Below are 23021 nucleotides of genomic sequence, written 5' to 3' on the forward strand. Positions count from 1 at the left end.
AGGCTCTGCCAGGAGCATCTATGAGGTCATAAACTCAGGACTGCTGTCTTCAGTCTAGGAGGCTGTCTTAGTCAGGGTTTCTGTTCCTCAAAAAACATCATGACAAAGAAGCAAATTGGGGAGGAAAAGGTTTATTCAGCTTACACTACCGCGATGCTGTTCATCACCAAAGGAAATCAGGACTGGAACTCAAGCAGGTCAGGAAGCAGGAGCTGATGCAGAGGCTGTGGAGGGATGTTTCTTACTGGCTTGCTTCCCCTGGCTTGCTCAGCTTGCTTTCTTATAGAACCCAGGACTACCAGCCCAGGGATGGTACCACCCACAAGAGGCCCTCCCCCCTTGATCACTGATTGAGAAAATGCCCCACAGCTGGATCTCATAGAGGCATTTCCTCACCTGAAGCTCCTTTCTCTGATAACTCCAGTTTGTGTCAAGTTGACACACAAACCAGTCAGTACAGAGGCTTTAAGCTTTACTTTTTTTTAAATCTCTGTAGGTTGCGTTGGTTCAAAAGAAAATGGCTGTAAGTCAAATACTTTTAGTCATCCATCAAAGAATTAGCTTCAGAGACGGGTGGGTTACTGAGTATGGGTTATCTGCATATGAGATACAAAAGTCATAATCCCTACATTTTCATCATCTTGGGTACCAATAAGTTATGAGACAAGGATGGTTTTTCAACTCCCACTTGAAAGACTTTTTTCCCTATTTGCTTCCTAAAAAGGAATACAGAACGTAAACATGGACAGGTTATAAAAAAGCAAATTAGGGGGAAAATGACTTCAATTAGAACCTACACAAGAAGCCCTGATCCCCAGAGAAGGCAAAAGAGTGTGGCAGAACAGTAAGTCAGATGATCTGGTGTCACATGGTCCAGTCGGATTGTCCTTGTGTTGGATAGCATGAATTCAAGACTCAGAGAAGTGACTCTCCTAAGCTCAGCCTTTCCACAGTGACCCAAGGGATCCTGTGCTCCGGGCTGGGAGGAGGGTGACTCCTCCCATTGCTACTAGAAAGCCTCCCATACTAACTAGAAAGCCACGAGCAGAGTTGACAGCCACCCCTGAACAGCATCGGCAGGATCCTGACAAGAGAAGAACACATTCCTTTGAGCCTGGAACCAAACAGAGCGGCTTTGGCTGTTTATTCTGGCCCTCCTCTGACTGCCAGGAGACATGTTTCAAGTGTCATTTCTTGGCCAGTCTCTGGTCGACGCTGTTTATTTTTCCAGTGTCAGCCACACACTCCTATCCATGGGACCTCACACAGATTGCATTTAACACTTTATTAGTTGTAGCCTTTCTTCCTTCAGCTGCTGGGATTCCCAAATAAATCAGTCTCATGTCAGAGTCTTTGTCAATTGGAAGTCTTATATATTTATCATTAGTTAGCAGGCATAAAAGTATTCATGTGTAACTCAGGCCTGGTGATCTCTGTCGCAGGTGCAGTAGCTCTAAACATCGTCTCTCTTTCTCCTGTTCCTCCCTTTTATTTCTTGAGTGAGAGTTACATTTCTACAACTATTCAAGTGCACCTATAACATAGTCTTGTTTTGCTTTGTGTAGATAATTTATTACCTTCATGCAGCCATTTCTCTTTATGCATCTTCAAAGACAATATTCTAAAACCTTGAACATCTAAATATGTTTATTGCTCAACTGATTAAACATGTTCAAAGAAAGCACCACTTAGTGGAAAGGTAATTCGCATCTGACCCTATTAATATGTCGTGTTTGACTACGCTTGTTATAGATTATGTAGCAAGTTATTTAGCTTCTCCAAGACTCAGCTTGCTTTTGTCAACAAGATGTAAAAAGCAATTACCTTGGAAGACAGTTAGGCCTTGTAAAGCACTGGAGACGACTTACAAGGAACTAGAGATTTTTGACGCGACCTGGAAAGGTGAATGCTCATGTGCAGCCGTTGCATACGCTGTCCTCACTGCGACGCAGTAGACAACAGGCTTTGACATAGGTGCTGAGATCGAGCTGTGAGCTATCTCCCCAGACCTTCTTCTATGTTTTATTAAACACATCACGGCACTGCAGTCTGGAAGCTGAAAGATATACATGGATTTGGAAAGAACCTCACTTTCACCACATCAAAAACTTGGCTGCATTCTGCCCATAACTGGCTTTTGATGCTTGCCTCTCTGTAGCCTTTGTCTTGTAAAATAGATGCAGTGTTGACTCAAGGCTTTTTTAAAAGTAGTCTTCCCAAATAATTACACTCATGACTGTAAATGGAGTAACATTATCGCCTCATAAATCTCAGTGATGCTCCCTCTGTCTGAGTAATCAGAATAACTGTACATTTTCATCTGCCCTCTGAGGCACTCGCGGGTGTGAGCAGAGCATGTCCATTGGCAGATAGTCTTACTCTGGTAACTGTAAAGAAACACATCAAGCAAGAGTCTTGGGAGAGTTAGCAGAGTAAGGGCGATGAAGCCTGGAGATGGCCGTGGCCCTTTTCTAAGTGACTGAGCGCATGGACTCCACAGTTAGAATGTTGCCTGTCCTGAAAACTTTTTTCAAAGGCTAGTCCATTTTAGGATCTATGTTTATATATATAAAGTATATCCTGAAAGAAATGTAGGACACAATCAAAATATTTTAAGATTTTATTAGGTTTCCCAATCCAAAGGGTCTACTAAGTCGTTGTCTGGCACAAACGACCCATGCTTCCTCAGGGTGCACACCGCCGCTGCCTGGCACTGAGTGCTTCTTGCTCTTCCAGCACAGGACACAGGATATTTATTCAGTTAGTATTCAAGTGGTACTGCCTTTGGCCTGTACCATTTATGGACAATAAATGATCTTTACATTGTTGCCAATACATTCAACAGATATTTTTTAAGTACCCATGGCCAGATGCTGATGGAGCTAAGGGCCAGGAAAGTACAGGTGAATAAAGGAAGGTCAGTTCTGCCCTGTGGGTAGAGCCAAGAGGGAAAGCAGAAGGGTCCCGAAGGAAGCCTCTCCCTAAGGGAAGAGCAGACGAACTGGCTGGGAGCAGCAAGTACAGGATAGTCCAGATGCTGAGTCAGCAAGCAGAAAGCGACCAGCACTCGGAGCAGAAGGCAGAGAGAGGCTATAAGTTCCAGTGTCTTGGAACCCATGGTGAGGAGTTTGGGGACAATCCTAAGAGCAGTGAGGCCCGTGGGAACTTTCCCAGAAAAACGGTAAGTGTGGTGGTACTGGCTTTGGCCTGTTTGTTTCAGTCTAGAGCCTCTTTAAATGGTTCTTGTGAAAATTCAAACATCTCTTGGTGCTAGCTAACTGCATCTAAGTGATAAACCAGAGAGAAGTCAGGAGATGGGAGTTATGACTTGAATGTGACTGTCCCCACGGGTTTATATACTTGAACACTGTTTTGAAAGGGGTGGAGCCTTCAAGGGATGGGGCCTTACTAGAGAAGTTGTGTCCCTAGGGATTGGCCTTGGTTCGATAGGCTGGCTCCATTTCCTCTTCATTCTGTGAGTGAATGTGGGAGCAATATGTCTAGTCACCTTGTATTCCTGAACCTATCTACCTTCCTGTCACAATGTATTTCCTCCAATGCAAGCTGAATTAAAGACATCTTTCCTAAAGTTGCTTTGGAAGCACTTTGTCACAATGAAAAGTAAAGAATACAGGAGTGGAATTTAACCCTTTACACCCTGGGAGAAACTACATTGATATGCCTATAGGAAATGGTTTGTAAGTACTCAGTAAGCCATGAAGGTCTGAAATGCCGACATCGGTTGACCCGTGGCCTTGTCTGTGGGACATTTCCTTGATTGCTGTTTGATGGGAGTTCCAGTGTACCGTGAGCGCTCCCATCCCTGGTCACAGAGGCCTGGGATACATGAGAAAGGTCCCTGAGCAAGCCAGGGAAGCAAGCTAGTAAGTAACCTTCCTCTCTGGATCCTGCTTGAGTGATCGCCCTGACTTCCCTAAGTGACGGTCTGGGACCGTAAGCCAAATAAACCCTTTCCTCCCCATGTCACTGTTGATCCTTTTGATTATTACAGCAATAGAAAGCAAACCAGGACATCATCAAAACCTCCAAAGGGATCTCCAGATTAGAGACAAGTCCCCAGTATTATTTTCAAGACTAAACCCAAAGACAGCATTGAAGCTTTGCCCAAAGACAGCATGCCGGCTTCTATCCCATTCAGTTTTAAGCAAACATGTTAGAGCTGCAGAACTTACTTGACTAATGGCCCTCGTGCACGCACAAGTAAATAAGACTTGGCTCCGGATAGCAATTACTGCTGGTACCTCCTCCTTTCATCTCAGGAGACACAAGGAAATTGTAAACACCAATCCAGACACCAGATAGATAGGTAGATAGATAGATATGTACATACATTGCATGAATAGATACATAGATAGGTATATAGATAGATAGATGGATAGATACATAGGTACATAGAGAGATACATAGAGAGATACATAGAGAGATACATAGAGAGATAGAAAACTTCCTTTCTCCTCCTGGGACTAGAACTTGACTTATTTACCTTAGTCTTTGAGCGGGTGTGAGTCATGTGTCTCGCCAAGCCTTTCCCTTCACTTCTGTGTTAGCAAAGCAGATGTGGTTCAGCCTGTCCTCCTTGAAGGGAAAGTGTCTACTTGCAAGTCTGGCTCATGCTTAATGAGCTAGAATAGGTCCACCATGAATGTCTTAACCTGTGCCCTGGAGTTTAAAGTGTTCTACCAGGAGTGAGGGGAGATCCTGTCTTCCTTTAGGAATTTCACATGTTCTCATGCACCTTTGGAAAACCTCCCTCATGGCAAGGCCCTCCCCTGATTTAGATATACGACTTATCTGTCCTGCGCAGAGAGACTAGACATGTGCTCTGAACTGCTGCTTTCTGACAGGGATGAAGTGCTGAGGGATGTTTTCAGTAGTGCCTGGGTGAGGGCGGCAGGCAGCAGGCAGCAGGCAGCAGGGTTTTATTTTATCATCTTTCTTCTACGTAAGAGTCTGCTTAGCAGGCAGTAGCCTATTTCGTAAGTTAAGTCTGTAGACATAACTGCAGTTTAAGGTACAGTGCATATCTCAGTGCTGAATTAGGGAACTGAATGGCCTGTGTCTATTTTGCTCTGGATTCTAATGTGAATGTGTCTGTGACAGATTTACAAAGATCTTCAGTTAGTATTATTTAAAAAACAAACAAACAAACAAACAAACAAACAAAAAAAAACCCCGAGTAACTAAAGAAGGGCAGTGTGATAAAAGCTTACCAGAGAAGCTTAGTGTTTTAGTCAATGTTCTATTGTTCTGAAGAGACACTGGTGTGGTTTGAATGGGTGGTCCATATAGATTCATGTTTGAATGCTTGGCTTATAGAGAATAGCACTATTAGGAGGTGTGGTCTTATTGAAGTAAGTGTGTGGCCTTGCTGGGGAAATCATGTTACTGTGAGGGTGGGCACTGAGGTCTCAGCCAGTTCTCACAGCCTGTGGATCAAGATGTAGAACTCTCAGCTCCCTCTCCAGCACCATGTCTGCCTGCATGTCGCCAAGCTCTCACCATGACAATAATAGACTAAACCTCTGAAACTGTAAGCCAACCAAAACTAATGTTTTCCCTTATAAGAATTACTGTGGTCGTGGTGTCTCTTCATAGCGATAAAACACTAACTAAAACAGACACATGACCACATGAAGCTCTTATAAAGGAAAACATTTAACTGGGGCTTGTTTCCGGTTTCAGGGGTTTAGTCCATTGTTATTGTGACAAGAAGTAAGACAGCTTGCTAGGGCTAAAGAAGTAGCTGAGAGTTCTACATTCAGACCCACAGGCAGCAGGAAGAGAGAGAGAGCCACTGACCTGGCTTGGATTTACTAAACCTCAAAGCTTGTCCATAGTGATACACTTCCTCCAACAAGGATACACAGCCTAATCTTTCTCTAATAGTACCACTCCCTCCCTGAATACTAAGCATTAAAACATTAGTCTATCGGAGCCAGACCTATTCAAACTATCACAATCAGCAAGTCTTCCTTATAAAAACTATTTGTTAGCAAAATCTTGGATTTTGCATTAGTGTCTCCGCCTTCTGGATGGCTTCACCCAACCCTCCTTTTGATTGTAATGTACATTAAAAAGTCCCAAGCACTGGGCTGGAGAAATGGCTCGGTGGTTAAGAGCACTGGCTGCTTTTCAAGAAGACCCGGGTTCAGTTCCCAGCATTCACATGGCAGTTCGGGATCATCTGTGACTCCAGTTCCAGGGAACCCAATGCCCTCTTCTGTTCTCTGAATGCACCAGGTGTGCAAGTGGTACCCAGACAGACATACGTGCACACGAAACACTCATACACATAGACTCTTTTTAAGGTTCAGGGTCACCTTAGTGTGTTCTGCGTAATGTCTGCAGCTCCCTGTGGTATCTATAACTCGTTTATATACCTAAGATTTTGACCCAATAGTAACATGTATAAATCCATTCACATTTTAGACCTTATAAGGAAAGAAAACAATGAGAAATTTAAATATAGCCACCAGCATTCCAGTTCCCATTCATCCATACTGAAAAGACACAAAGATGCCAATACTTCCTCTGCTTCTTTAGATTAGTTAAATAAGCAATGTGTTAGGTACAGAGTGGGGTCTTTTTAACTGCTGCTGTTGCTTTTCATGTTGTAGAAAGCACTGCGCTGACTTCACCTCAAATTCTAACTGTCACCCTTACAACTGCTTATTTGACCAATCTTCTCGTCCCCGTCAGCGGGGGAAGCCAGACACCTAACTTGGCTTACCATGACCAAGCTTCATGTTAGAGAACCCATGTCTTACGTTTCCTAATCCCTACTAGTTGGTGTATTAAAATGGAAGGGTTTACAGGGAAAGTCCTGTCTGTATTCCCACTCCAGCTTTGACTAAGGCAGCAGTGCTCCGTGTGATTGGAGCCAACGTTGGCTCTTTCTGCATCATTTGCAGCGTAGTCATTATGCTACCTTCTCTCTCTCCATTTTCACCTGTGAACTACATGTTAAGCTATAAGGTGAACACCTTGCTTTGTGCTTAACAGGATGCACATGAGTGCACATGCAAGCCCCAGTTCTACCCATTCCTATCCCCTCACCCCCACACACTGCCCCCAGCATGCAGCTCCCCTGGGTCTCTTACTATTGCACTCACGGAATTTTTTTCAGCTCTATATCTAATTAATAGTCATCTGGAAGGACTAGAAATATGGGAGGTAACATCACTGCATGACACAGCTTTTGCTTAGAAACCTAACCTGTTTGGTACCAGAAACACAGAGAGACTTAGGAAGATCACTTGTTGGAGGTCGTGTTCAGTCTTCCTTGATAACGCTGAAAGCCTTCTGAGGAGAAGCTGCGGTGCCCGGTTCAGCCATCCACTCCGAAGAGTCATTTTCTGGCTTCTCAGCCTTCCCTTTTGCCCCTCCTTAGACGAGAGAAATGTAAGGAATGTGTTAGCTTGTCCTCCAGGTCTGTTTGCTTGGGCTTATAAGATAACACCTCTATCTGTACACACACCGGTGTGTCCGAGTTGAAAGGATAGGGGGAGGTGAACTATGCTGTGGGCAGATTTATCATCTCTGAACGAACATAGGCAAATGTTTCCAAGATTGGTTTCATATGATTTAAGAGGCCAGGGGAGGTAGCTGCTTCTAAATTTGCCTGTCAGATGAAGGAAGAAGCACACATTTGTATTTTACTTGATAAAGGTAGTTGATTTGCAGATATAGCAGCAAAGGAAGATTGCCTTTGGCTTTTCCTGTGGCTTTATTTCATTACATGCGCTGGGGATGGGATCCAGGGTTTCATACATGTTAGGTAAGTGCTCTCACTGAGCCCAATACACACAGACACACACACAGACACACAGACACACAGACACACACACACACACACACACACACATGCCCAGCCACATCCTGGGGTTTTCTGAGCCATTGCAAGATTGTGTAAAATCTTATATAAAGTATAAGATTCAGTTTTGGTGTCGGGGGAGTTCAATCTAATTCTCTGAAATTTGACACAACCTTTAATGACGCTAAGAAGCCATGCAGACTACATGTTTTTTAGACAAACTCCTCTTGAATCTTGTAGAACTAAAGACAAAAGAGTAGACTGTCTCTGCATGCTCACCTGAGTATTCACTTTTGGTTTTAGCTGCTTAAAGGATAAGCTGTGAATAAGGGGACTTCATGTAGTTTCCTGTGAGTCCACTCATAGTTCAAAAATAAGAATTTTTAAAAGACTCAAGGGTTCATCATAGAGAGAATCAGAGAGGAGGGATCACAGACTCATCACCAACACAGGAGGAAATAGAGTTCCGGAAGCAGGAACCATGGAGCTCAGGTGGCATCATCACATCCATGAGGACGGATGCTAACCTCTTAGGATGAGGTGGTTTATTCAGTGGACCTCAGACTGTATAGCGAATACCCAAAGCCTTACAAGTAACCAGCATCTAGCCCCGGTCTCCCTAAAACCTTGGGGACATTGGTTTTTGTTAGTCTAGTTGGTAGAGTCTAGTCCTTCTCGTTAAAAACAGACTCAAATATCGTGAGTTAAATCTAAATCCAATGGACCAGATGAAAACATCAGGCAGATGCCCTCTCTCAGTCCCACGGTAGGGTCTTAGCGAGGGATTATAAGATGAATACTCAGGCAAAACTTTAGAAAACAACAAAAAGTGTTATGTGTGCATTTCATTTGGTTGTATTTTTCTGGCTAAGCTTCAATGAACACCCAGAAACCATTTATAATCTACCTATGGCTTTATGGATGTAACTCAGTTGGCCCACATGAAGCTCCAATTCATTGTCCCGAGCCATAGAACACAACAACATAGATATTGGCAACATACATGAAGGGCAAACTACATCATGTGCATCTTCTCGGAAGTAGATGATGAAAGATAAAAATAACAGCAATGGTTTCTGCGCCCCTGTTGACAGAGCCCGCCTTCTACTTTGGGGATACCCAGTACTCCGTGGACGAGAGTGCCAGCTACGTGGAGCTGCAGGTGTGGAGGACGGGGACCGACCTGTCTAAGCCTTCCAGTGTCACAGTGAGGTCCCGGAAGACAGAACCCCCCTCTGCAGATGGTGAGCAGTCTCCCACATCAAATCAGCCCTCTGTGTTGTTCTTCAGCTTCCAACTACTGACCGCTTCCCTGAATGAAACATTCGTAATGGCTCTTGTGCCCCCTGGAATTATTTCTACAGAGTACGTGAATTTAGACTTTACCAGTGGAAGGAAAGGGACTTCAGAATCGTGACCCAGAGTTTAGGTTGTATCTTAAAATTCAGAGGCTAAATTGTGATGCCCACGTTTGCATGGTTTGGCTCTCTGCTCAGCAAAGCTAACATGGTCAACTGTTCTGACATATCCAGGGAAGTATATGGCATACTCATGCCATTTTCAAGGAACCTATAGCATTCAAGTCCTTCCCAGGAGGGCATCGTCAGGCTGCGTCCTCACTTTAAACAAGTGTCCCTGTAAATACTGGAGCTTGAGCAGGCTTCCTGTTACACATTGTTATATACATTGTCCTAGCTGGGAGAGTCCTGCCTCTTATCTCAAGCTCTGAGGCACTGGCGTGCATACACATCAGGGCAAACGTGGAGCTTAACTCTTTTCTTTTTTATAGCTGACTGACAATATGACTTCTCTCATAATACACCCATTCGTCCTGTGTGACTCAAGTGTGGCATAGTACACACATACATCATACAAGCTACTCATTACCACACAGAACAGGCATCCAAAGCTCTGAACTTTTAATACAATGAACCACTTCTGCGCCTTGCACACTGCATGTGTTGGTTCATATATGTTTAATCAAATTACTTCTTTTTCTGTCTTCCTTTCCCCCTTTCTTTGTTTGTTTTTTCATTTTTTAATTTTATAGTTTCATTGTATGGCCCTGGCTGGCCTGGAGCTTGCTGTGTAGACTAGGTTAATCCTGATTTATTTTATGTGGACCAGGCTGACCTTGAACTCACAAAGATCTGCCTGTCTTTGCATCCTGGGTGCTGGGATTAAAGGCATATGCAACTAAGCCAAGCCCCCAAATTATTCTTTTTTTCTTTGTTTTTTATTTTTATGAGATACATAAAATAAAAAGCTTTGACTGTCCGGGAACTTGCTATGTAGACCCAGGCTGGTTTCAGACTCATAAAGATCCACCTGCCTCTGCCTCCCAAGTACTGGGATTAAAGGTATGTGCCACTACACCAGGCAAATTATTCATTTTTAAGAATGAAATTCAAATCAGAGTTGAGGTGTGTATAAAGGAAAATAAGAATAAAGGAAGCCAAAATGCAAAAGAAACACAAGGAAACGTGTGTGTGTGTGTGTGTGTGTGTGTGTGTGTGTGCATGTCTTAGTCAGGGTTTCTATTCCTGCACAAACATCATGACCAAGAAGCAAGTTGGGGAGGAAAGGGTTTATTCAGCTTACACTTCTGCTTTGCTGATCATCACAAAAGGAAGTCATTTAAAAATTCAAAGTCTCTTAACTGTGGGCTCCACTAAAATACTTTCTTCCTTCAAGAGGGAAACATATCAGGGCATAGTCACAACCAAAAGCAAAACTCAAACTCCAGTGGTTCAATGTCTGGGATCCAACTCATGATCTGGGCTCCTCCAAGGGCTTGGGTCACTTCTCCAGCTCTGCCCTTTGTAGCACACAGCTTGTCTTATAGGCTCCAGCTGCCTGTACTCCACTGCTGCTGCTGTTCTTGGTGGTCATCGCATAGTACTGGCATCTCCAAAACACTGCTATCTTCCACTGTAATTAGACTTCACCAATAGCCTCTCATAGGCTCTCTTCATGGTGATAAGCCTCTGCTCCTATGCATGACCCCTTCAAGTCCTGGGCCATCAGTTGCAACTGAGGCTGCACCTTCACCAATGGCCTTCCATGGCCTCTCACTGTGCCAAGAGCCTCAGCTGCTCTTCATGACCCCTTCATGCCTTCAAAACCAGAACCATCTGGGTGACTTACACAGTACCAAGTCCAGCCACAGCACAAAATACAACTGTGGCTATCTCTGGAACACAGCCTCTGTGCTCTCAGAAAACACTTCCCAGAAGATTTCACCTCAGAGATGCTGGTCTCTTCTTAATCACTGCTAATTTCTTAGCTCCAGCTAACCAGCATCAATAGTCCCAGTAACACAAAGATTTGCTTTAGTGGTTCTGGTATCTTGTTACTCACAGCTGATTCTTCAGCCCCAGCTAACCAATACCACAGAATCTTCACAATCAAAACATGGCCCCTTTAAGAGTCTTTAATCTTCCCTCTGAAATTTCACAAGCCAGGCCTCCATCTTCTGCACTGTTCTTAAAATTATTTTCCAAGCTCCTACAGAACTTTCCACAGAGCTCTTAACATCCTAATGGCTCTTCTAGCTCAAAGTTCCAAAGTCCTTCCACAGTCCTCCCCAAAACATGGTCAGGTTGTCACAGGAATACCCCACCCCTGGTACCAATTTGTCTTAGTCAGGGTTTCTATTCCTGCACAAACATCATGACCAAGAAGCAAGTCGGGGAAGAAAGGGTTTATTCAGCTTACACTTCTGCATTGCTGTTCATCACAAAGGAAGTCAAGACTGGAACTCAAGCAGCTTAGGAAGCAGGAGCTGATGCAGAGGCCATGGAGAGATGTTCCTTACTGGCTTGCTTCCCTGGCTTGTTCAGCATGCTCTCTTTTAGAAGCCAAGAATGCCAGCCCAGAGATGGTACAGCCCACAAGGGACCCTCACCCCTTGATCACTAATTGAGAAAATGCCCCACAGATGGATCACATGGGGGCACTTCCCCAACTGAAACTCTTTCTCTGTGATAACTCCAACCTGTGCCAAGTTGACACACAAAACCAGCCAGTACAGTGCATTTGGGTTTTTTGGTGGTTGTTGTTGTTGTTGTTATTGTTGTTTGGAGTTTTGGAGTTTTGGATGCTGGAGACTTAATTCATGGCTTTGCACATTCCCAGCACACAAGTCTCCCTGAGTTACACCTCCAACTGTAGGAAATAGGAACTTTGTCTTAATGAACCAAAGACAGATCCACTCAAAGTTGCATATTAGAAGATAAAATACGAACAAAATGAAAATGGCTCTCATTGCCTGGAGTGGGTGTGGGTGACAGAGAAGCACGGCTGTGTGCTGTGTGAAGTTCTAGCTTGCAGGTCTATGCCTCAGGAAAGTATTTGCCCCAGAAACAGAAATAAATGGATGTTCATGGATACAAACAAAACTTAAAAGTATTTATTTTATATGTAATTTTTACTATGCATTTGATTGATATTCTGATTAATTTATAACTGGTCATTAAAGGACTTTAATAAAGATGAAGGAGGAATAACACGGAACGCCAGGGTATATGATTAAAATCCATTATCAGACATAAGGTTTAGAACTCCACTTTAGATTCACTAAATTGATAACAAATGCAGACACCAGTCTTTTCCACTGTTAATTACACTTCTCTTTAGGGTTTGCTGTTCTGTTTCTGCAACATTAACTATAATTCATCTATGTAATGCCTTTTTTAAAAAATTTAGTCCCTATGTAAACGATGTATCCATTATGATTTTAGCTGGAACAGATTACGTGGGAATCAGTCGCAATTTAGATTTTGCACCTGGAGTCAACATGCAGACTGTTCGAGTTGTCATTCTGGATGACCTGGGACGACCGATACTGGAGGGAATTGAGAAGTTTGAACTGGTACTTCGCATGCCTATGAACGCTGCCCTTGGCGAGCCCAGCAAGGCCACCGTGTCCATAAATGACTCTGCCTCAGACTGTGAGTGGCTTTAAATTTTCCTGTTATAAGACTGAATGTGTATAAATGGCAGGTAGGGTGATAAGCTGTGTGTGATACCTGTGGGCATTTACTAGGGCTGACATTGTAAAGAGCTGCAAACCAGTCGTCTTGAACAACAGCAGCTCACCACACTGTTAGTGAGAGGCCTAAATGAGAGGCAGCAGACTTCGTTCTTTCTGAGGCCACAATGGAAAGATGGCACAGACCTCTCACTGACCTGTAAGTGGCCGCCATCTTGTCTCTGAGCCTTTTCGTATCATCCACCTCTACAGATTCTGTATGGCCAGTTCTCCCCTTGAAATATTGGGCTGGAGTCCATCCGAATGGCCTTTTATCTGATTACCTGCCTACTCTCCAGGCAATTGGTATGATTTCAACATGTAAGATGTTGACATGGGAAACACCACTCACTCTATACAAATACCCCATATCTTTCTACCCCTGCTCATGCTGACAGAATTAGACTTTCTTTAAAGACCTATCTTATATTTTAAAGAATAATGTAGTGTTATAATTGGTATCTTGAATGGCTCAGACTTTCTTTACCACATGGGCAGAGCTGTGTGGTACTTCCTGAACCTTTGAGTATCCATGTGTGTTTTTTTTTCCACTTACCATTCTGCCATTTCTGTCACCCAGCCATACCTCAGATTTCTCTAATCAAATGTCAAATACACTGTTGTTGTATGACACTACTCCTATGGAAACCAAAGTAAGGACACCACCAGTGTCCAAGTGGTTGAACCTATAAGTAGTTCTATTGGGGTTACTTACAGGAGCAGAAATGACTCAAAGACAGCTGCAGCATCATAGCCCACCCCAACATGGGTTACATCTCACAAAAGCTGGGACCCCGAAGTACACTGCACAGCCTGCAGGCATCTCAACAGGCTGGAGATGTCATGGTGGGAAAGTGCCCTTTAAGGTAGCACTTTCTAAAGTGGTAGGAAAGGGTCTCTTCTAGGTGACATGCCTGGTCTCTGCCTCTTCCGGGTAGCTCAGCTTCTCTGAGAAGTCTCTATTCCTTCTGCATGGTTGGGAAGTGTGTGTATGGGGTGCAGCGTAGTGAATCTGGTCAGTTTCAGGGACTTCCTGGAGCCTTTGTGTTGGTCACTTCCAGAACTTAAGAAGCTTCCTTGTATGATGTGGTGCTTCACCTCCACTCAGAACATCCTGTTGTTCCTCTCCCTTTTAACATCCACTATCTCAGTGAGCTTCCTTCCAAGGTAGAGGTTGTCTCCGAGGAAATTGCTACTCAAAAGTTGTTTGTAGCGAGCCTCTCTAAACATCATCACTGAAAAACAGAAATCTGGGCACTTTTCTACCACGGTGCTCCTAAGGGTGCTTGAAAGAAAGGAATCTGTTCACAATAAGATCTGCGTCTGACTAGCCTAGCTTCGGTGTCACTTAAAACTAACACACGCACACACATAGCACCTTTTCCTACCATTCATTTCTGCATCAAAGGTAATGATGTGTACAATATTTAATGTTCTTCATATCAAGAATGTCTGAAAGTATGTGACACAAACATCTGAAGGCCTCTGGTTTTATCTACTTCCTAAGCTCTCGCTGTGCATGCTTATTCTACAAAAGAGGCCAATGAGTATCACAACAACAGGGAAATACAGTGGTCTTTCAAGGTCAAAAGTTGGCAAGTGACTGGGCGGGAGGTGCTACTGTTCTCATCTATTGTTGTATTCTCTACATTAAACTGTATCTTCTGGAATGATGTTTTTAATCAAAGGACATTTCTGTTCATTTGGACCCATGAGTTTATTTTTTATCTCACAGTGCCTAAAATGCAATTCAAAGAAAGAGTGTACACTTGCAGCGAAAATGACGGGCGCGTGGTTGCGATGATCTACAGGAGCGGTGATGTCCAGCACAGGTCTTCCGTGAGATGCTACACAAGGCAGGGCTCTGCACAGGTCATGATGGACTTTGAGGAACGCCCAAATACCGACGCTTCCACTGTCACATTCCTCCCTGGTATGTGTGAGCTTGAAAACGTTTTAGATCTTTTATCATATTTATTTATTTTGCATGTATGGGCATGGGGGAGGGGTGTCTGCATGCCAGAGCTGACATGTGAAGTCAGAAGATAAGTCTTAAGGATTGTGATTTCCCTCCCTTCTTCCATGTGCATCTGGAGGATTGAACTCAGGACATTACGTTTATGGACACCATGCCTTAAGCCCTTGAAATTTCTATGTGTAATTTAAGGGCGCCAAATGTGTGCTGATGAATGTGTAGTGTGGAAGATAGAGTAAAGTCAAGTTTCCTGATTTTCCCAACAAGCTTGCAACATGAGTTTATGCACACTATACAACAAGGCATATGCACTGGGATAGATTAAGTAGCCAGCCTTAGGAACTCTTTTGATTTCTAATCATGTATGTTATTGTTGGTTCAGAACTCAGAGGACAAGAACTTATCAAATGTGTAAATGTCACAAGGCTGGACATTAAAGTTAATTTTGAAATGTTATTAGGAAAAATGTATCTCACCTTTTTGATGTAGACCAGTGCCCTCAGATTTTTCACTACTTTGTCCTGTGTAATTTTGTAGAATATATCCTAATGAAAAGAAGCACAGATATGTGGGAGGTCTTGCTTATATTGGTGGAATATTGAAAATGCTTACGTCGTCAACAGTAAGGACTGCTTCTTAATATTTGAGCATCCATCTGCCAGTCTATCCCATAGCTAGCTTTTAATATGTTTAAAAAAAAATTTTTTTACAACTAAAATAAGTTAATTTTAATTAAGAAAAACTTATACATGAGAAAACCTTTTTCACAATATGGAGTCACATGTATGTCTTTACACTGTTTGAATACCTGGTGCCTAAGGAAGTCAAAAAATGCATCCAATTTCTTGGATCTGGAACCATGGGTAGATCTGAGTCATTTGATGTGGATGCTGGGAACCAAACTTGGATAGCAGTGAGAAAACAATCATTGAGATAGCCCATGCAAACAAGCTTTATAAAACGAATCTGTGGAAGGATCAGGAGTCGGGACAAGTTGACTAACAGCAAAACAATCCTAAACATGGAAAAAAAAAAAAAAAACAACCCTCTAAACACCTAAAGAAATCGGAGGAGAAGAATGAAGACAACAGGAAAACACAAAATGATAGAGAGAATCAAGTGAGTTAAGTCTACACCTTGGCCAGCATAACAGCCAAGGAGGCTGAACCAGGTCACCTAGGGAGACCAGAAGAAAGCAGGGGTCACAGAGGTGAACAATTTAATATCAGGAATTAACTGGATTGGAGAAAGCACCATTTAAGTCTACTGGACAGAGAAAAACCAAGGCAAACAAGTCACGGACACAAAGGCACAGCCAATGAGACGATATTTTTTGTAAGATTTGAGGGGCTAGGATTGACTATTGAGCTTTGTGCTCCTGAAATTTCTATAGAAAGTGTTGATCAGTATTCTGTTTTACAGACGATGTGTCACCCACATGTATGGGCAGGTTGGGGTGCTACAAATAGGGGAGGAAGCGACTCAAAGTATTTTGTTGTTTTTCTTTTCTTTTTTTAATGAGGTTGATTCCACTCAAAAAAATTCTTTAATGTGATTGAGAAAGCTGGGACTATAATGTTGGTTCCAGTTGTAAGAGGCAAGGATCTAATTGCTTTGGGTAGGTGAACTGTTCAAAAAGCAGGAAGTCAGTAACATGAAAGACTAGTGCAATCAGGTTGACAAGGGCCAATCTGCAGCAATCTCTTGACAGACTTCCCCACCACCGTTCTGGAAACTCAGACACAAAACTGACTTTTTCCTTTTTCCTTTACTTTCTAAGATGAGTGCTAGGCTGTGAAGAGAGAAATGACAGAAATCCTTATGAAAATATGGGCCTACATTCAAATAGTCACTTTTTCAGCAACTATTAATTCCAGGCTTATTGTGAACGGCATCCTTTGCCCTGGCAGAGCAGGGGGCAGCAGCGCCCTCCCTCCCTCTTCTGCCTCATTCTAGTTGTTGGCCTTTCCTTTAGAGAGTGTGCCCTTTGCTCCCTCCAGGTGAGACGGAGAAGCCATGTGTCCTTGAGCTGACAGATGATGATCTCTATGAGGACATGGAGGAGCTGCGTCTGGTACTTGGGACACCATGGGGCAGCTCTGCCTTTGGAGCTGCAGTCGGCGAGCAGAACGAAACCCTGATAAAGATCCAGGATGATGCTGACAGTAAGCCATCACTGATTCTTAACAGTGACTCCAGGACCAAAGTCCACTCCCCGCTCTCCACCCCTGAGTTTCCAGGTGGCTCAGAAAGGCACTCTCTCTTTCTCAGTAGGACCTCCCAACAACTGAGGCATACGTGGGAAACAAAACAGAACCCCCAAACTGACAAATGTAGGGGCTGGTGAGATAGATAGTCTCCGTAGATAAAGCGCTTGCCAGGCAAGCATGAGATAAGAACTTAGGTCCCCAGGAGTCACATCAAAGCTGGGCAGGTGTGGGAGGCTGGATCACAGCAGCAAGCTAGAGACCTAGACTAGCGAAATTGTCAGGCTCCATGTTCAGTAAGGGACTCTGTCTTGGGGAATAATGCAGGAAAAACCCAGCAGCAACTCCAGGCCTCAACATGCACACGCTGCACACTGCACACAGAAGAAAAACTGGTAAACTGAAAGGCTTTGGATGTAGTGCAGTGGGGGAGTACTTGCCCAGCATGTGCAGGACTCTGAGTTCAGTCCCAGCACCACTGACAAAGCTGTGGAGACTGTGGCATCTGCCTGCATACTGAAGCACAAGGTTTCATACCCACCTTCTCCCTACACACGCCTGTATGCCTACCCAGTCCTGGGCCCCTCCATGTCTCTTCTCAGTGGCCTGCTCTTGTAAGATCTATGGGACAGATAGACAACTCTCAGGAAGGACCTAGCAATCTCCTAGATCTACATGTGTCCTTCAACACTCTCATTAATATTGAAACAAGAGAGAATGGCCAAGAGTGTAACACTAATAAAAGTCCTCCATGAGGAAGGAAACAGAAATGGAGTGAAAGCCCACACCCACCACCCTGTTCCAGCAACTTTCATTTGTCTGTGTTTGCCCCGTTCTTAGAAGCCGTTATCAAATTTGGAGAAACCAAATTTAGTGTCACTGAACCCAGCGGACCAGGAGAGTCGGTGGTTGTCAAAATTCCGGTGATCCGCCAAGGAGACACGTCAAAGGTTTCCATCGTGAGAGTCCACACCAAGGATGGCTCGGCTACCTCCGGAGAGGATTATCACCCTGTCTCAGAAGGTATGGGTCTTCCCGGGGTGGCCAGCTGGATGGAGGGAGCACGGTAGGACCTGGGAACTTGAGAAAGAGAGGTGAAAATGAATGAGTGCTTTAAACTTCCTCTAGGAATATAAGGAGCAGTCTCTAGAGTTTTCTCATAGGAATTTTTGAGAATTGGTGTGTGTGTGTGTGTGTGTGTGTGTGTGTGTGTGTGTGTGTGTTGAGCCTACTAACTGTGAGTCTTCCATTCAGTGGCGGTTGTAGCATACATTTGCCGTGAATTGAAAGTATGTGATTACTACTCTGAATAGAAGAGCTTCAGTCAAATGCTAAAGCTAGATAGCTTCTTGCTAACAGGGGGACTTCGAAAAGTTAATAAAATACCAGCCACAGCAGTGTCAGATTTTCCACATGCTTGTTTGGGGACCATTCCACCATTTATGTTTACTATGCTAGTAAAGTACTAGACACTCCCCTCTCCACGTTATTTGATGACAACATAAACATAAATTCTACTTATCAAGGAACTGTTCGTACCTTTCTACCTCTTCTCCTCCTTGTCAATCACAACATTCCAGGCCTTAGCCTTGATTTTCTGACTCACAAACAAAATGTTAAAAGTGACTAGCAGGTGTTACTGAATCAGTAACAAAATCAATAAGTAACAGAAACGTAATAACTTCTACAAAAGAGCTTCGTTTCCTGTGCATGAACAGTCTGTGTTATTCCCAGGCTTTGAAGAACATCAGATGTAATTCCAAAGCTGTGAAAATAAAACCGATTCACTACAAAATTACAAAGTTTGAAGTCAGTCTTTTCTGTGATGAACAGATTTTATATGAAAGAAAAACTTTCCGAATATCTGTATAACCTTTAAAAAGAAATTGTTTAGCTTAGGAATAAAGTTATTCTTGTAGTGAGCAGAGTAAAATTATAAATATATAGCGGAACTAACAAATGAAGTCAAATAAAGTTAAGCAATGCTAAATCCATGTACATATCAAGTAGACCCTTAAACACCAGCTGGCTGTTTATAATAAAGTTGGCCACAAATTTTTCATATGACATGTTTTAATTTTTCATTTTATAATCTAAATTGGGCTCATGCATAATCAAATTGGATAAAAACATTACCATAAAAGTTGAACTCTTGTTCCATGAAAGGAAACGACAGCGTGAGGGAAATGTGGCGAGACTCTTAAATCTCATCTGGAAAATACACATAAGGAAACTATGAGGGGAATGCTTACTGTGCTTTATTGTTAAACTTCTTAGACGTTTGGTTTGTATAACTCAGGGGTTTGTAAAAACTCAATGCTTCCAACATGAAGCCTAGTGATGGAAGTAAATGGAGCTGGGGAAAAGAAAGGCAGAGGCAGGAATGTTGGTCAACCAGAAAGTTCACCGTGGAGAAAAGGCCCAGGAGCTGTTAGCTGACAGTTACCTGGCAAAAAAAGAAAAAAAGCACACTCAAGTATCTGTGTTTTCCTGTGAAATTTCACCACATCTTTAGTGTAAGAAAGTAACTTTTAAAAGTCTCGGGGGAACAGACCAAGGCAAATTATTTTTTAGCATTGCATGGCATACACCAAATATACATAACAAAATTTGCTTTTAAAAATAAAAAGCCAATTAGTAGGCGAGAAATAACTAGCTCTTCTCATTTTTCTATGTTTCTGTTGGGGGCTTAAAAAAAAATCCAAGACTGTTGTATAAGAAAGCTAATGGTGGGGAGAAAAAGTTGTATCTAAAATTGGAAGGGAAATTTTAGTTGCCTTCATTAATATTTAAATTTTACATTTTTTCTTTATGATTGGTAATAGAAATTTTCAAAGCACAGAGGTGGGTGGGAGGTACGTCGGAGATGCAGTGTCCTGCCACGAGGAATTGATAACTGTGTGGTTACAGAGACATCAGGAAATAGTGCTCTCCCTGCTAATATGAGAGATGGTGTTTTTCTGTCCTTCATATTTCCTTTTTGGAAGCAGTTTCTCCAAATATAGAATAACACCTACAAATCAGCTTCCCGGCTTCATCGTAAGATCTGCTGCTCAGATGCCAATAAATTCTCCGTGAAGAGGAAATAGTCAGCAAAGGATCCTTGTGGCTTTTTCCTTCAGTGTCAGTCCGTGCTGGGTGGGGACAGATGTGGGGGGGATGAACTGCCATTTACATGTAACAATGTTTCAGTTTCTAAGAACGGTGAAAATAAGTGCTTTTGAAATAGAATTTCCTGATGCACTTAAAATGATTCATTCCAAAGACAGAATCTCTGTGTGTCTGCCTAGACACCCTGTAGCACTCAGTCATTCCTGTCCATGGTCCAGCCTACAGTCACTGGGCTTCATTAGCCTAGGAAATCTGTGTGCTAAAGGGGAAGTCTGTCTGTTTATAGCCAGATATGAACTATTTACTGCCGTGTCACTCAGCTGTTTCCAAACTGTGGCTCAACAAATCAATTAGTAAGTCATGATTAGAATTTTCCTTTGACTGGAATATAGAGGAAAGGAATAGTAGAAAATATTAGAGTAGGGGCTGGGGAGAGAGCTTCAATCATGAGACCTCAGTTCAAATCCCAGCACCAGTCTTGGATCTCCATGCCTGGAACCCCAGCCTGAAGTAGGCAGAGATGAAGATCAGCAGGGGTTGTTGGGTCCAGCAAGAGTCTCTGTCTTAAAGGAATAAAGAAAAAAGTAATAAACATTGTACATTGTATCTTTCTCTGGCCTCCACACATGAGCGTGCGTGCATACACACACAGAGAGAGAGAGAGAGAGAGAGAGAGAGAGAGCGATATTGAGAGACAGAGACAGAGAGACGCAGAGAGAGACACAGAGAGATAGAGACAGAGACAGAGATAGAGACAGAGGAAAGTATAGGACAGATAATAGCAATGAATTGTCACTTAGGTTTGACTCCCTTTAAGTAAGCACACACAGATGTACTGGACCACAGTGTAAAATGTTCTTGTTTTAAACCACAGTCCAAGAAGATCTCAGTTTCATATGCAAACGATTAAGGTGGTGACCTTGTGTTTCTAGAAATCGAGTTTAAGGAAGGAGAAACCCAACACACTGTTGAAATTGAAGTGATCTTCGATGAGGTGAGAGAGATGAGGGAGGCCTTCACTGTTCACCTAAAACCGGATGAAAATATGATAGCAGAAATACAGGTAAGTGAGACAGTGTGTTTGTAAATCCACAGACAATCCTTTCTCAGAGCAAATGCAGTGTGTGTGTGTGTGTGTGTGTGTGTGTGTGTGTACATCTCACATCTCACAGTAAGAAGACTCGGGTCCAGAGAGATAGCTCAGCTGTAAAGATCTGCTCTTGTACAAGACCTGGGTGCAGTTCCCAGAACCAACAAGCTGGCTCACAGCCATCTGTAACTCCAGTTTTCCAGGAGATGCGATACCTTTTCCTGGCCTCTGTGGGCGCTGCACACACATTAGTATACATGTGTTCATTCAGGCAAACATTCATATACATAATGTGAAAATAAATACATGTCTTTTTAAAGTAGTAACTTTGTACATAAAGGGTACACGGTCCCTTTCAACCATCCTAATTATTTTTTTTTTATTAGATCAGGACCTAGAAATTTCTCTTTTGGGGAAATTGTTTTGATGGATACTCAAAGTTATAGTCCTTGGGCCCCACATCAGTGCCCTTAGCCTTCCCACATCTGTCGTTGTGATTGAACTTGGGATCGACTGCCACAAAGACGAGACATTTATTCAGCACTTACTGAAAAAGACATCTTTGCCCACCAAACACTTCTCTGGGCCTGGGTGTTCACTTGTTCCTCTGAATTTTGTTAGAGTTTGATGCTGAGAGCTTCGTGCTCAAAATTTGATAATCAAAAAAATGTGTTTTCTGCATTATATTGCCCACCAAGATTTTCTTCAAGATAAACATAATCTCCATAGAATTTCTTTTTACAGCAGAGATAATTTTTTGTTTAATTACATGTCACTTGTAGGAGGAGGTCGATTTTAAAAACACTGCGTAACATGCACTAAGTGCTTTCCTTGTTTGGTTCATGATCGCTATGAGATCAAAATGGAGAATTGTGGTTTTTCTTAAGTATTTTTATTACTTAGTAAAAATGGTAATTCTGTGCCATTGTTTTCCTTTAAGAATTTTTTGGCTTTAGTTATTTTCACTTTGTGTGCATGTGGGGCAGTGCATGTCATGATGCACATGTGGAGGTCAGGGAACAGCTCACAGGAGTCAGTTTCCTCCTTCTGCGATATAGGTTCATAGGATCAAATTAAGGGTGCCAGGCTGGCAGCAAGTGTCCCTGTCCTCTTGCCCATCTCTTGGGCCCCACTCTTGTCTTTTTGTAAAGTCATAGATCTGTATGTAGAAAGCGTTGATCAAATATGTTTTTATGTATCTTTCACTGTTTTTACAGAGTAGCAAGTGCCCTTCTTTTGGGTAAAGAAACAGAGCCACTGAAATCACTTTCAGTATTGGAGACTTAAAAATATAGAAACGAGCTTTGGTTGACAGTGATTAAAATATACGTTTCTCTGACTTTACAATACATAATTTGAATTTACTCTTAACTATTATTCCACAATCATGAGCTACAGTGCTACAGTCCAGTGTTTCAGATGCACGATGCTCACTATGTCAAGAAGATTGAACACACTTTTGATTTATAGTATTGCATTTGGGATGCGCCCATTGCATGTAACACTGTTGAGAGTGTGAAGGCAATGTTGGATAATTGTCTTACCAGTTGTCTGAGGCAGGAAAGACATTCAAGAGCGCGTGGACAGAGGTGATTTTCCTCCTTGTCCAGAGCTGCCTAGCTCTCAGCTTCTGCCTCTGTATCCCAGGCAGCCCCACCACCAGCCCACACTGTCCCATGATCCCAAAGGCCTGGTTTCTTCAGCTATCTCCTCCTACTATCAACTCATAGATTATATTTCCATGTGACTTCAACTTCACAAATCCACAAATG

At 42.8% G+C, this 23021-nt stretch overlaps 1 protein-coding gene across 1 annotated transcript in view; it reads left to right on the forward strand.

Annotated features, from left to right (window-relative positions):
• Frem2 (FRAS1 related extracellular matrix 2) overlaps positions 1-23021 on the forward strand; it is a 135788-nt gene that overhangs the window by 88235 nt on the left and 24532 nt on the right. Inside the window, exons 7-12 of the mRNA XM_052180528.1 lie at positions 8929-9078; positions 12577-12786; positions 14602-14799; positions 16842-17006; positions 17889-18071; positions 21092-21222. Of these exons, the coding sequence (XP_052036488.1) occupies positions 8929-9078; positions 12577-12786; positions 14602-14799; positions 16842-17006; positions 17889-18071; positions 21092-21222 (1037 nt within the window). The remainder of the gene's footprint in view (positions 1-8928; positions 9079-12576; positions 12787-14601; positions 14800-16841; positions 17007-17888; positions 18072-21091; positions 21223-23021) is intronic.

This window comes from Apodemus sylvaticus, chromosome 4 (genome assembly GCF_947179515.1).
Source record: "Apodemus sylvaticus chromosome 4, mApoSyl1.1, whole genome shotgun sequence".
Classification (NCBI taxonomy): Eukaryota; Metazoa; Chordata; class Mammalia; order Rodentia; family Muridae; genus Apodemus; species Apodemus sylvaticus.